Raw genomic sequence first — 15,611 nt, 5'->3', positions numbered from 1 at the left:
GTTCATGTGACATTCCACTTAGGTTAAAAAGTGTGTGTGTGTGTGTGTGTGTGTGTGTGTCTGATAGAGAGAGAGAGAATCAAGACAGAAGTAGGCCCAGAAGGATGTAAAACAAACTTAATAGTTCACGCTGTAAAGAGTATGTAACTAGGGAACGGGAGAATGAAAGGTAGAAGAGTTAAAGAAGAATAAAATAAAAGTAAAGGATTTTTGTCTTTTTATTCTACTTCTGTATCATTCAAAATTTTTACAGTGACTATTATTTTCTAATTAATAAAGAAATGTTCAATATATAGTAAATAAAAAATGTAAGTTACAACTCAGTATATTTAGTAGAACTGCTTTTTAAGTAATAGTGCATGCTATACATACAAAGAAAACCTGGTACTTGAAAGAAAAGATGGTGTGGAATACACAGATTTCCTACTGTTTCTCCGTGAACTGCCCTAAAATGATAGTAAAGAATTTGTTAAGCATAAACTCAGAATGACTGAAGAATAGAGGAGGAAACAATTTTTTTTTTTTTTTTTTTAATGTAAAGCCTCAAAACACCTGCCGAGTGTTGCTGGTTCTGCTCCAAGTATGGGCTCTGGTCTGGTGTTGGCACCTGCAACCAGCCCATCAGAAGAGGAGGCTGGAGAGCCAGGAGGTAAATCAACTCTGTCACTAAGCATTAAAAGCAGAGGACTTTTTTTTTTTTCCATAGCTATATTTCTGAATACTGGAAGCAGTGTGTTGGTTTAAATTCCAGTGCATACTCCTTATCTCCTAGAGGACCAGTAACTATCTGTTAATGGTTCAAGAACTGGCTAATTGAGTGGCACTGGTCTTTATTAACTGTCTTTACTTCTTCACTTCTCTCTTGAACCCACATTCTGTCTGGCTTTTGCTTCCACTGCTCCCCAGAAACTACGGTTGTCAAGTAGTTAACTAGGGGCTTCCATGTTGCTCGATCAGTACTCATCCTTCACTGTCCTGGATCTAAGTTCATCATGGCCTCCCTGATATACTTTCTTTACTCAGCTTCCAGGTCACCACAAACTTTTGGTTTCTTCTCACCTTACCGGTGATTTCTTCTCAGTCTCCTTCGCTGTTTCCCCGTTTTCTAGACCCAGTTTTCACATTTATATACAGCAAAATTCCCACTGTTGGTATGAAGTTCTGTGTCTTTTGAAAAAAGTACAGATAAAGTTGTATGACCAATACCATAATAGTAGTAAGTTGAAACTCTGGGGAGGTTGAGATGAGATGAAGGTGGGGGCAGGGTGGTTCCTCTTTGTTGTTGATTTTTTTAAGATTATTTGTCAGAGAGAGAGAGAGCACAAGCAGGGGGAGTGGCAGAGGGAGAGGGAGAAGCAGGCTCCCCACTGAGCAGGAAGCCCCATGCGGGACTCGATTCCAGGACCCTGGGATCATGACCTGAGCTGAAGGCAGCTGCCTAACCAACTGAGCCACCCATCCCTCTTTGTTGTTTTTTTTAAATTTGTAAGTAAAGTCTACACCCAATGCGGGGCTTGAACTCAAGACCCCAAGATCAAGAGTCACATGCTCTACCAACTGAGCCAGCCAGACACCCCTGGGTGAATGTGTTTTGCATGTGGGACACATGGGAATCTTTGGGGGCCAGAGAGTGGGCTGTAGTGGACAAGCTAATGGCCCCTCTCCCAAGATGTTCATGTCTTAATTCCAAGAACCTGTATGTTAACTTATATGGCAAAAGGGGCTTTGCAGGTGTAATGAAATGAAGTATCATCAATGATGGAGAGGTTATCTCAAAATGCTTGTGTTGGTCCAGTGTAATCACTAGGGTCCTTATAATAAGGGAAAGAAGAGAGCAGGAGAATAAGAGTCAGTGAAGACGTGACAAAGGAAGCAGAAGTCAGAGATGTGATGTTACACAGCTGGCCTTGCAGAGGGAGGAATGGGCCAGGAGCCAACGACGGCAGGTGGTCTCAAGAAGCTGGAAAAGGTTGGGGCGCCTGGGTGGCTCAGTCATTAAGCGTCTGCCTTCGGCTCAGGTCATGATCCCAGGGTCCTGGGATCGAGCCCCGCATCGGGCTCCCTGCTCGGCGGGAAGCCTGCTTCTCCCTCTCCCACTCCCCCTGCTTGTGTTCCTGTTCTCGCTGTCTCTCTCTCTCTGTCAAATAAATAAAATCTTAAAAAAAAAAAAAAAAAGAAGCTGGAAAAGGCAGGGAGGAAATAATCCATTTCTTTCCTAGAGCCTCCAGAAGGAATGCAGCCCTGCCCACAACTTGGTTTTAGGACTGTGGACTTCCAAACTAGAAGACAATAAATTTGTGTTGTTTTAAGCCACAGAGGTGTGACTCATGTGTGACAGCAGCAATAGAAAACTTTTTTTTTTTAATTTATTTATTTGACAGAGAGAGACACAGCGAGAGAGGGAACACAAGCAGGGGGAGTGGGAGAGGGAGAAGCAGGCTTCCCCCCGAGCAGGGAGCCCGATGCGGGGAGCCCGATGCAGGGAGCCCGATGCGGGGCTTGATCCCAGGACCCTGGGATCATGACCTGAGCCGAAGGCAGACACTTAAAGACTGAGCCACCCAGGTGCCCCAGCAATAGAAAACTATTACAACAATCCAGATAAATAACTTCATCAGCCCTTCCCCCCAAAATATTGAATTCTCTATTCCCTTTGTAATTAAACCCTCCCCTGACTATTAACCACTGATAAGGATTGACCTGTTTTTTCTATCTGTGTAGTTCTGTCGTTTCCAGAATGTCATATGAATGGAAACATATGGTATGTAGCCAGTGAGGTCCGTCTTCTTTCACTTAGCTAGTACATTTGAGATCCATCCATGTTATGATTATCAATAGTTCATTTCTTTTTATTGCCAAATAGTATTCCATGAGCATACCAGTTTACCCTTTTCTCAGTTGAGACATTTGGGTTGCTCCCGCTTTGAAGCTCCTATGAATAAATCTGCGCTAAACATTTGCACTAATGTTTTTGTGTGAACTTCATTTAAGTGATGTCTTCATTTCATTTGGGTAAATACCTATGAGTGGGACTGTCGAGTAATATAGGAGGCATACCATTAACTTTATAAGAAATTGCCAAGCTATTTTCCAAAATAACTCTATCATTTTGCATTCCTAGCAGCACCATAATAAAAATTCCAGCTTCTCTGCGTACTTGCCAGTGCTTGACATTATCACTTTTGAAAAATCTTAGCTATTCTAATAGGTGTATCATAGTATCTTACTGTGTTCTTTATTTTCATTTAACCAGTGGCTCTGATCTTGAGCATCTTTTCGTGTCTTATTGGTCGTCTGCTTGGGTTCTTTGATAAAATGTTCTAAACATTTATCCATTTTTTACTGGGTTGCTTGCTTTCTTAGTGGGTTGATTCTTAATTCTTTTTATGTTTTATCTGCCCCTTGTGTGAGCCCCTCAGTTGTCTGGGACTTCGTAGGGGTTTACATCGTAGTGCATTTCTCAAAGCATTTGCTTTGCTTCTTTGGTTGCTCAGCTATGGGGTGAGCCTGGAAATAGTCACAGAAAGGGAATTCCCTTCTTCGGTTTTCTCCTCTTTTCCTCCCCACTCTCTGACTCCCTTTTCCAATTACCTGTGGCCAGATAGTTGGGGTTTTCTTGCAAATTTAACTTCTATGCAATTGTGCCATTCTGCACAAATGGGCCTGCACTATGAACAAAGCAAGAAAGTAACAGGAGGATCCTACACCACTCCTTGCAAGTAAGGGTCCTCTTTCCTGGTCTCCATTGCCTGGGAGTGCAGATCCCCAGTTGGAGTTAGGTCTGGCTTCTGGGCAGAGCTAGGAGAGAGAAAAAAAAAAGAAAGAAAGAAAGAAAAAAATCACATTCCCAGGGACCTTTTTTCTGGTCCTCTCACAAGATGGATTGCTCTCTGAGTTTTTGCTGTCTTTAATTCATTATCTCACTCAGATCAAAGCTGGGAAATAAAAAGGGAAAAGCCCCAGGAAAGTCACTACCACCTTAACAGGTTGCTCTTCAAGTGTGTCCATGAACCCAGTCTGTCTGCTACTATTTACTTTTTGGAGTCCTCAGATAATTGCTTTTATATTTCATCCAGGTTTTTAGCTGAAATCAGGAGAGAGATATGTTACCGCAGGCAATCTGGTTGACATCTGGTTTCTCTACCTGGATTTTCAAGGTTGTAGAGCCCACGGGTTCAGTCCTGGGCCCTCTTCTCATCTCTGTCTACACACACTCCCTTTCTGATTTCCTCCAGTGTCATTGCCTAAATGATTCCCCAAATTTATATTGCTAGTCTTTCTCCTGAACTCCAGAACTGCTGGTCCAGTTGTATGGTTGACACTTGGATATCTTTTAAACATTTCAAAATCAGTATTTTCAATCAGGGAACGCCTGATTTCCCCTATCCCAAACCTGCTCCACCCAGCTTCCCCATTTCAGTAAATGGCAAAACCATCCTTGCCTTTGTTCAGGGCAAAAAAAATGCATGTCATCCTTAATGTTTGAGAGACATAGAGAATCAGCACTTTGAATGTGCATTAACAAGTAGTAATAGGGGTGCCTGGGTGGCTCAGTCGTTAAGCATCTGCCTTCAGCTCAGGTCATGATCCCAGGGTCCTGGGATCGAGCCCTGCATTGGTCTTCCTGCTCCGCGGGAAGCCTGCTTCCCACTCTCCCTGCTTGTGTTCCCTCTCTCTTGCTGTGTCTCTGTCAAATAAATAAATAAAATCTTTTAAAAAATAAAAAAACAAGTAGTAATAAATAATACATAGCACACTAAGCTCAAAGGGAAGAAGATTAACTTGAGAAAAAGTATCGTGAGTAATAAAGGAAAAGTGATCAGAGAAGAAAAAAGTGACCAGAGCATTCACTGTCATAACTTAAACACTGACTATTAACAAAAGTTATAATAAAAGTAAATGGGAGATTTGAAGGAAAAAAGACTGCATGTATGTGGTTGGGATGGAGAGGTAGGTTGGTAGACAGCAAGTAGCCATAGAAGAATGTTATTAAGAAATATGGAGAGGGCGCCTGGGTGGCTCAGTTGGTTAAGCGACTGCCTTCGGCTCAGGTCATGATCCTGGAGTCCCGGGATCGAGTCCCGCATCGGGCTCCCTGCTCGGCGGGGAGTCTGCTTCTCCCTCTGACCCTCCCCCCTCTCATGCTCTCTCTCTCTCTATCTCATTCTCTCTCAAATAAATAAATAAAATCTTAAAAAAAAAAAAAAAAAAAGAAAGAAATATGGAGATAAATACCAAAAGATAATCTGAAGACCTGAAAGTAGTTATCTCTGAGAGGAGTTGGGGACACTAGAGATTGCGGTTTTTTATAAGTTGTGGAGAACTTTTTGGCTTTGAAGAATATGCATGTATAACTTTTATAAAATAAAAATGGTGGAAGATACATACCAAATTCTGTTAGATGGTAACAAGGGTTCTATTGTGAACTTAGTCTTTCATTTACTAAATTATATATTCCTATTATACTTGAATTTCCTTAAGGAACATATATTTATTATATTGTTCTATTTTAAAAAGCATAAAGTATATTAGGGATCTTCAGAGAAACAGGTATCTTCTGTTATGTAGATATCTAACATCTAACAGAAGAGAGGTATCTCCTGTGTCTCTGAAGATCCCTAATATACTTTATGCTTTTTAAAATAGTATATATTAAAAATAAAATAGTATATATTATGTATGATATATATTATCAATATATTTTATAGAGAGAGGAGATATTACATAGAGAGAGCAAAATATATATATAGAGAGAGAGAGAGAGGCCATATAGATTATGAGAAACTGGCTTGTGATCATGGAGGCTGAGAAGTCTGGTGATGGGCCATTTACAAACAGAAACCTAGGAAAGCCAGTGGTGTGATTCAGTCTGAATCCAAGGGTAGATGAGAGGTGTGGCAGGTCAAATAGGCAGGAAAAAAAGAGTGAATTCCTCCTTCCTCTGCCTTTTTTATTCTATTCAAGCCCTCAACAGATTGGATGATGCTCACCCACATAGGGGAGGGCAATCTTCTAGTATCCACTGATTCAAATGCTAATCTCCTCTGGACACACCCTCACAGTCAACCCAGAAATGTTTAATCTGGGCACCCCATGTCCAATCAAGTTGACATATAAAATTAACCTTAATACAAAGATGTAAGAAAATATTGGATACCAAAATTTACAATCTAGTTATAGGCATAACTTTCTAAGCATGACCTGAAACCAGAACCCACAAAATTTTAAATGTCTTAGAGTAATTTATACCAAGAAAAAGATTTTTTTTTTTTTTAAAGATTGTATTTATTTATTTGACAGAGAGAGACATAGCGAGAGAGGGAACACAAGCAGGGAGGAGTGGGAGAGGGAGAAGCAGGCTTCCCGCAGAGCAGGGAGCCCGATGCGGGACTTGATCCCAGGACCCTGGGATCATGACCTGAGCCGAAGGCAGACGCTTAACCGACTGAGCCACCCAGGCGCCCCAAGAAAAAGATTTCTAAATAAATATGTAGATAAAAATGTAAATATGTAGGTTAAAAAAAAAAATAGAGCCTATCAGATGGAAATCCCTCAACCTCTAATAGACCCAAATCTCATCCCATCTGTAGAGGCCGATTTTAGGCAAACAGGCTTGGTTAGAAATGCAGAAATGGCCCACAGTGACCCAACTGGCTGAATACAGGCAGGCCCATCAGGTGACCCACCTCAAAATAGCCACAGTGGGCTGACCTGGCCAATGGGCTACTTAAAACTAGGCAGTTACCAAAAAAGGGAAGATTCCATTCCTTTCCCACCCCCCACCTCTTCATCTTCCCCTTTATTTTTTTTTTAAAGATTTTATTTATTTGGCAGAGACAGAGATAGCGAGAGCAGGAACACAAGCAGCAGGAGTGGGAGAGGAAGAGCAGGCTTCCTGCAGAGGACGGAGCCAATGGAGGGCTCGATCCCAGCGCCGGAATCAGGACCTGAGCCGAAGGCAGACGCTTAAGGGCTGAGCCACCCAGGCGCCCGGTTCATCTTCTTTAAAAACAGCCCCACCCAGGGCCTCGTTGCAGACGTTTCTTCTCTGCTGCCCTGCCTGCCACTCCCTAGCAGTGCCGTCAGTCATCCATCTCCTTTGTTCTGCCTCAGGTGAATCCTTTCACCGCCCGTCACCAACTTGCCCCGCATTTGGGGGCCCCCATCTGATCGAGACACCCCATTTAGACATACCATCCATCCTCTTTACCTTTTGGGGTTTTTTTTTTTAAGACTTTTTATTTATTTGACAGAGAGAGAGCGAGAGCAGGAACACAAGCAGGGGGAGTGGGAGGGAGAAGCAGGCTTCCCGCGGAACAGGGAGCCCGATGTGGGGCTCGATCCCAGGATGTTGAGATGATGACCTGAGCTGAAGGCAGGCGCTTAAGGCCTGAGCCACCCAGGCGCCCCATCCTCTTTACCTTTTTAACTCAAGGAACTACCTGTCTAGGTGCAAGACCAAATATTCCTCTTGTGGTCTATTATTCCATTCTTTCCTTCTAAAACTTTAAGGTAGTGGTTTTTACTCTCAGGACCCCTCTACACTCTACACTCTTAGGGGAGGAAAAATTATCTTCCATCTATCTTCCTAATTCTTGCTCCTCAGGCTTCTGATGGCTTCTCAGCCAGTTCTATGAATTTTTGTCATTTTCAATCTATATCCTTTCTCCAATTTTTTTTTTTAAAGATTTTATCTATTTATCTGACAGAGACACAGCGAAAGAGGGAACACACGCAGGGGGAGTGGGAGAGAGAGAAGCAGGCTTCCTGCTGAGCAGGGTGCCCGATGCGGGGCTCCATCCCAGGACCTGGGATCATGACCTGAGCCAAAGGCAGATGCTTAATGACTGAGCCACCCAGGCGCCCCCTTTCTCCAAGTTTTCTTACCTACTCCCAGTGCTTGTTTCTAAGCATTTACTGCGAACTCCTAAATTTAGATCTCCAGCTTACACCACTAATCTGAATGTCAGTGATACAGTCAGTGAGATTGAAATCTGACTGCATTCAGTTACGTGCTTCAAGCTCCTCAGTGGCTTCCCATTGTGCTTAAATCCTAATATATTTGCAAGACTCCTTTTGGTCTGCTTTCTTCCAATCTTTGTCCCTAATATTGGCCTTATTACAAATTAGTTCACACAAAAAGGTCTTTATACTGATTTATGTATGCGAAGAAGTCACTGGTTTTACACAAAAATGTTGTAACTGTTAACGTGTGTGCGCCTGTTATCGTTAAGGGAGTAGGGGAGAAGATTACACCAATAATTTCTATATGCCAATTATTTATTGGGGTAACCATGTTGTACTACCAGGGAATTTGCTAAAAATAGTTGTCCAGGGGTGCCTGGGTCACTCAGTTGGTTAGGTCCTACTTTTGATTTTGGCTCAGGTCATGATCAGAGTTGTGAGATCAAGCCCCACACTGGGGGTGGAGCCTGCTTAAGATTCTCTCCCCCACTCTTTAAAAAAAAAGTCCAATTGAAAACAAAAGGAAAGCAAAATGTAATCCTGAGAAGTTCATAATTTATATATATAAAATTAGGCAACAGACAATAGAAGAGGCAAAGCATCTTTTGTTTGCAGTAAAAAAAACCCAAACATATAAAGCCAACAAGGAGCCGACTTTAACTGCTCAAAGGACCTCATCTTAAATAAAAAGGGCACGGGTACCTGGGTGGCTCCGTGGTTAAGCGTCTGCCTTCGGCTCAGATCATGATCCCAGGGGATCGAGCCCCGAAGCAGGCACCCTGCTCATCGGGAAGCCTGCTTCTCCCTCTCCTGCTCCCGCTCCCACTCCCGCTCCTGCTCCCCCTGCTTGTGTTCCCTCTCTTCGCTGTGTCTGTCAAATAAAATCTTAAAAAAAAAAAGGTCATCTGATCTGCACTCATCTCTAAGGAAATGGGCAGTTAATAGTTGTAGTTCAGTTAACAGCTCATTTCTCAAAACTTGGAACTAGCCAAAATCAACAGTATAAAACCATTTTAGACAAAATGGAGAGGTTAATTATGTTCATTCACCTGCAAATGCACCCTTTCAAACTTCAAGTAGAGACAGCAGAAACCTTACTGCAGAGCAAAGATAAAGGGAAAAACCTTTGCTTGTTCTTTTTATTTAAATTAAGTTACAGAAAAGAGTACATAAAGTGAATGTCCATACACCATCACCTAGATTCCACGGTTATCAGCATTTTGTCACACTTGGCTTCATTTATTGCCCTCTGTGTCCTCCCCCTTTTTTGCTGGAGTCCTCTAGTGGAAATCATAAAAGCAAAATTGCACCGATTGTATTTCACCAGGAATCTCTAAGAACATTTCCTGAATCATAATTTTAGCCCACCTTTAACATGCCACCATATTCCCATTTCCCCAAGTCACAAATGTCTTTCTCAGTTGTTCAAATCAAGCTCCAATGACCCACACATTCATTGATTATTATGTTTTCTTCAAAAATATAAAAGATTTTTGGTAGAAGAGAAAAACAAGAGGAAATGATGGAAATAAGAGGCTAAGGTATAAAGTTCTACTCAAAATAGGGAGAGATATGAAAGTGAACTTTGGAGCATATACACATACATGTAAAATTTCATCTTCATGCAAAATTAAGTATTATCTACATCTTGCAACTAGTTTAAGTCCATCATAGAAAATGAGCAGAACCTTCTGGTGAAGTTAATACAGTGTTCCAGAGTTTAAATACGCGTGGGCATCTTTAACAGCTAGCCTTCCACTCAGTTTTGGCTTTGAAAATTCGGTAACTCCTGGGACACTGTTAGGGCTCAGTAAAAGTTACTTACACTTGTAAGAAAACGCTGATAAAAATAGATATGCCATCGTGCCTGAATAACCTTTACTACCTGGTGATTCATCTCTTAATCTCTGGCACGGTACCTAACTGTAATGTCTTATTAGTAACTTTTCAATTCTCTACAATGCCTAAGTCACCATGCTGTAAAATACAATGCTAAGAACAAAGAATTTAGAATGAAATGAGAACTATGTAAAGGGTTTCTAAGAAACAGATGTGAGTGCCACGAGCAGCTGGCCCCTTGGGGGAAGGGGAAAAGCTGTTAAACCCTGGTCTGTTGAAGGCCCCCTCTGATGCCCACCGCAACCCCTTCAATTGTGCCCTTCGGGAAAAACAAGGTTACAATTGGCTCCTGTCTAGTACACAATGTGTACATGGCAGGAAGAGCATAATGTTTTAATAGCACAACTTCCACAGAGCTGAGGGCAAGTTGACCAGTTCTGTTTCGGTTAATCCCTGGCAAACTCCGCCTGCACTTTCTGCCAAATTTAATCACCCTCACATCCAGCAAACCCCTGGACATTCCTGGAGAGAGGCATCACTAGCACTGTTCTCGAGTTGTTTAAACAAAATAAAACTTTCTTCTTGGATGAAACTGAGAAAGAAAAAACTGGGGGCAGTGGAAGGATTAGCTTTACTGGCTTATTAATACAATAGCCTATCCACCTTCCATTCTTTAAAACGAAGGAACAAACTAAGATGATCCAGGGAGTTTTCATTCATAATCTGTTCCCGTACAGATCCGGAGAGGTTTTGAATCAGGTCCTACATAGAAGTAAGGCCTAAGAGGTCTAGTAAAAGTGTCAGTGAAAGTATAGATGTGAGATTTTTCGGTCCTGTTATAAAATGAGATCTCACCCAGTTCATAGTCCAAGAAAATCCCAATGCCTCTGGGGTTCGCGTCTAACCGCAGGAGGGTTGGTATAGCTCCCACCGCCTCATAGCCACCTTCCTGCCGCTGAATCATCCAGCACCCCTGCCAGGCCAAGGGAGATCTCCTGGCCTTTGTGGGAAGAGAGTCTTTGCAAATCCCCACAGCCCATTCAGACTTGTCTCCCACTTCTACCTCCCAGTAATGCCTGCCAGAATAAAAATATGGAAAACCCAGGACGATTGTATTGGCTGTAAATCTTTTTGGAAAATGAGGAACATTTTGTTTTCTCTTCGTAAATGTCACACGTTTCTTATCCTCCGAGACAATCAAGTTAGGGTGTGCCGTCTCATGGTCTAGGATAATGTCTACTCTAAATTTGTTTATAATTTTCTGCAAAGCAGAATACTGGGGAGGAAAGCTGCAGCCTTCTCTTCTTAACTGGATTGAGAAAATTGATGGACTGATCTCATCCTCAGACCTCCTGTAGAAATTTTTAATTTGTGACAGCAATTCCAATTCAGACAGCACACTGTTCTCTGCTACTTTACTCAGTAGACTTTTGAGTGTGGAGATGTAGTTTGAAAATGCGGTTATGTTTGCACTGAGCTTCTGCTGCATGTCCTTCTCTTCATCAGCTAACCTCGAAAGAACTGCTGCTTGATCACGTTCTAAAAATTGCTTCAGGCACTCAAATTCAGAGAGCAATTCCTGCCTTTGGTTTTCCACCTTCTCTTTCAGCTCTAAGGGTTTTTTGCTTTGAATGTGTATTAATTTCTGAATGTCTGCCACCTGCTTCTTCAGGGGCCTGATGTAATGGCTGAGCCTCTGCCTGTGATGAGAGGCGGCCTCCTCCAGGGGCCTCACCTGGTGGCCCTGGTGGCCAGGGGGCTGCGTGCACTTGGGACACAACACCTCAAGGTCCTCCTCGCAGAAGAGGGTCAGGACCTGGTTGTGCTTCTCACAGCAGTGCCTCTCTTCCGGCCTCCTCTTCTTGCTCCTGGTGACGTGGAGGAGCTTGGCAATGTCAATCATCCTTCCCAGCTGGGTGTTGCTCCTCAAGTGCCTCTCTCGGCACGTGTGACGGCACACGGGGCACGGGAGCCTGTCCTTGCGATCAGCCCAGGACTGCTGGATGCAGCAGCGACAGAAGTTGTGCCCACATTCGGTGGTGACGGGGTCTCTGAGGTAATCCAGACAGATGGGACAGTTGGCTTCTGCCTGGAGTCCTGCCAGGGCTGCCGGGACTGCCATGGGGCTGTAAATGAAGGACTGCACTGACGTGGGTTTTCTTCAGGAGCGTGGGCTCCACAGTGAGAAGTGGATACACCCTAAAATCTCAGGCCTCACTTTGCTTGCAGCTCAAGTCCTGTGAAGCTTCAGGCCTTTGAATTCCAGCTGCCAAGAGGAGCCCTTCCTAGAGCCTGCAGCCAGTCACAACTCGGCAGGAAAACTACTCTCCAGCCTCTGGAAACAGAAAAGAAAGCCAAGCGAAGCAGCTCTCCCAGGAGAACAATTGTTTCCTCACATCATTAATTACTGGAGGAGAGACGATATTACTTCCAAAAACTCTGGGGTTTCAGGTGGTCTTACCCACTATCACATTCTAGCCTGATTATCCTTTTCTAACCCCAATCTTTTATTCCCATGCCTTTATTATTATGCTCCATCTATTCCTACCCGTTCGGGGTACCACAATCTCCGCATCCCATCTACCTCCCATTCACCCCAACTTGGGCTGTGGAAAGTGCATGAGCTCTAGGACAGATAGAAGTAAAACACCCAAATTAAGACACAGCCTTGGTCACCTATCCATTAACGTGGGATTCATTTTACATCTTGAAGGGGTTTAGAACATGCCACCCAAAAATATGCCATTGGTATGTGAATTATTTTGAGATGAAGGCAATTCCCAAGACTCAGAATCAGGAAAGGCCCTTTACCTCCATCTTAACTGACTTCAAAAAATAATTTCCCGGGCGCCTGGGTGGCTCAGTTGGTTAAGCGACTGCCTTCGGCTCAGGTCATGATCCTGGAGTCCCTGGATCGAGTCCCACATCGGGATCGAGTCCCACATCGGGCTCCCTGGCTCAGCAGGGAGTCTGCTTCGCCCTCTGACTCTCCTCCCTCTCATGCTCTCTCTCATTCTCTCTCTCGCAAATAAGTAAAACCTTAAAAAAAAAATTAAAAAAAAAATAATTTCCCCATTTGTGGGGGAAATCTACAATTAGAAAGGAAATTTATAAGGGGGCCTGTAGCAAGGAGAGAGCTATTACCAGAGAGAACTTCTTCACCTAAAAGATATTTATCTGCGTAACATGACAACCTTTGTATCACAGATTTTTTTCCACTCACCTTCCCAGGAATTGCCTCCCCAACACCAGAAGTCCCAGGCCCCTAGCTCTTTCCTGAGTTCTGGATGGTATGTAAGTCTCAATCGTCTGGTGGTCTTTTCAGTCTATCTTTGTGACATTCCTGTGCACAAATATGTAATTATTTTTTTTTTTACCTGTTAATCTATTCTATCTCAATTCTTAGATTAGCCACAGAACCTAAAAGGACAGAAGGGAAAATTTTTCCTCCCCTACAATCCCAAACTCTTATAATCAGGTAAATAAGGACTATAATAGCACTATAAATTTTTGTCTTATGAGAATACAGAACTTAAGGAAACCTCAATTTTGAAGCTTGAAATAGTTTTTCTGATGGCTCAGAATTCACATATACCAATTTGGTTTGCTTTTTTTCATCCTTGGTCCTAAGGTATAGGGGAGGAAATATTAATTTTCCCTCTATCCTCCTAGGTTCTTGGCCGAGACTCCGCTCTAATCAAAAGACACACTAACACAGGAAAACATTAAGTTTTCTAGTATGTATACATCCTGTACACAACGGAGTTAGGAAAACTGAGTAACTCCTCAAAATGGCCCAAGCCACCACCTTAAATACAACCCTTAGCTAGACAAAAGATGTTGGGGGGGGCAGTTTAGGAGGTTATCAGGCAAAACAGTAAACAAGGGCAAGGTTGTTAGGCTGATTTGAGTCCCTGCACTCTTTGGAAAAGGGTTTCAAGATTTAGTCCTGCCCCTCTTCCTGATACCGAGCAAGAAACCCCTACAAATGGTATTTCTCTGATGAATGTAAATTTCCCTCACAAAAGGGCAACATCTATTCTATTTTCCCAGGCATTTGCTGCCTTTCAAAAGTAATTAGCTCGAAATAATCATTATGCTGTGAAAGAGCCTATTTTGGGATGGCAAACCCAAACCAAGTAAGATAATTAAAACTATCCTTTATAGGTTATAAAAAGCTTCATGCCAGGTGAAGTTCTGCCAAATACATTTTGCACCAAATTTATCAAAAACTTGTTTTACAGCTGTTTGAGTTTCAGAATTGTAGGCTCTTCAGGATGACCATGTGACCAGGTGCCTGCCATTCCTGCTTACACCAAGTGCAGGATTTAGAAAATGCTCAGTTTCCCCAAATCCTTCACAGGGTCCACAAGACCCCTCATGGTCGGACCCTTTACCTGCCACCCTCCCCCTCCCCAAGCTAGCTTCAGTCCCAGTTCTTCCTTCACTTTCTCCAAGTTGACCAACCTCTGGCCCCACGACATTGGCATACTGCTGACCTGAGGTCCAGCAAAGGTCTGGCCCATGCATTAGTCTCCTTCCTTAGTTCCTCTTCTTCCCTCAGATCTCACACATCCCATCTGTCCTCAATATCCTAGTTCAAGGTTCAGTATCAGACACTTCCCCTTTGGAAACCTTAATCAGCGTTGTGGTTTTCCTTGAGGTCAAGCTGTCTTCCACACTAACCACCAAGAGAGTAAGACTGTATCCTTATTTCTCCTAAATGACCCTTAAGCATCCAGCTCAGGAACTCATTAAATACTTGTTGAATTAGATTCCTGGTGCTCCCTTTACAAGCTCTGTGACTTTGGGTAAACTACCTAACCTCTCTTGAGACTTAGTCTGCCCTCCGTAAGAAAGCACACTGGTTAAATTAAGAAAGACCAAGGCCATGCAGGGCTTGAGAGTCAGGGGTACGGGGGTACATGGCTCTTGGCTCTCCACTCTTCCACCACAAACCACTTCTCACCGAGACGTCCTGTATGGAGATTTTACTTTGAACGTCACACCCCTCTCCGGGCTTTGTCACACACAGATATTAATTCCCCTTTAGGACAGGGTGGGACCTGGCTACTGTGCATTCCGCAAACATTTCAGGTGATTCTTTTTTTTTTAAGATTTTATTTATTTGTCAGAGAGAGAGAGAGTACAAGCAGGGAGAGCGGCAGGCAGGGCAGTAGAGGGAGAAGCAGGCTCCCCAGCGATCAAGGAGCCCGATGCGTGGCTCGATCCCAGGACCCCCCGATCATGACCTGAGCCGAAGGCAGATGCTTAACGACTGAGCCACCCAGGTGTCCCATTTCGGGTGATTCTTTTTTTTTTTTTAAAGATTTTATTTATTTATTTGCGAGAAAGACAGAGAGCATGAGAGGGAGGAGGGTCAGAGGGAGAAGCAGCCTCCCCGCCGAGCAGGGAGCCCAATGCGGGACTCGATCCCGGGACTCCAGGATCATGACCTGAGCCGAAGGCAGTCGCTTAACCGACTGAGCCACCCAGGCGCCCCCATTTCGGGTGATTCTGAACAAGGTTGTTTGAGAGACAGGGAACCGTAACACAAGGGTTGTGTTTTGAAATAAGCCAAACCCAAGTCTGTCATTCCCGACGAGGCGCGCTCTCTCCAGGTGCGCTCTCTCGCAGGCACTGAGTACTTAACTCAGGGGGCCACGGATCTTCCCGCTCCAGCCTTCTTCCCCCACATTCTCCCATCTCCGGGCTTACCTGGAGCCGCCACTAACGTTCCTTCTTCTGCGCAGCAAGCCACACACCGGGGGGACATCCGAATATATGTGGAAAGGAGCAGCTGAGAG

The 15,611-nt window shown here is 43.6% G+C and overlaps 1 protein-coding gene across 1 annotated transcript; it reads right to left on the bottom strand.

Moving 5' to 3' along the window:
• Nucleotides 1-10,516: 10,516 nt before the first annotated feature.
• Nucleotides 10,517-11,926, bottom strand: TRIM75 (tripartite motif containing 75). Its single transcript, XM_045879355.2, has one exon. It carries the CDS (start codon nt 11,924-11,926, stop codon nt 10,517-10,519), a length of 1,410 nt encoding a protein of 469 aa, XP_045735311.2.
• Nucleotides 11,927-15,611: the final 3,685 nt, after the last annotated feature.

This window comes from Mirounga angustirostris, unplaced genomic scaffold (assembly GCF_029215605.1).
Source record: "Mirounga angustirostris isolate CCGP_5_RB_7025 unplaced genomic scaffold, mMirAng1.0.hap1 SCAF_2, whole genome shotgun sequence".
NCBI lineage: Eukaryota > Metazoa > Chordata > Mammalia > Carnivora > Phocidae > Mirounga > Mirounga angustirostris.
Note: the sequence above shows the minus strand (reverse complement) of the source record. Positions and strands in the feature narration are given on the sequence as shown.

What these genes read in the sequence shown, in the direction of transcription:
- TRIM75 (XM_045879355.2), bottom strand. Translation starts at nt 11,926, where the DNA reads ATGGCAGTCCCGGCAGCCCTGGCAGGACTCCAGGCAGAAGCCAACTGT.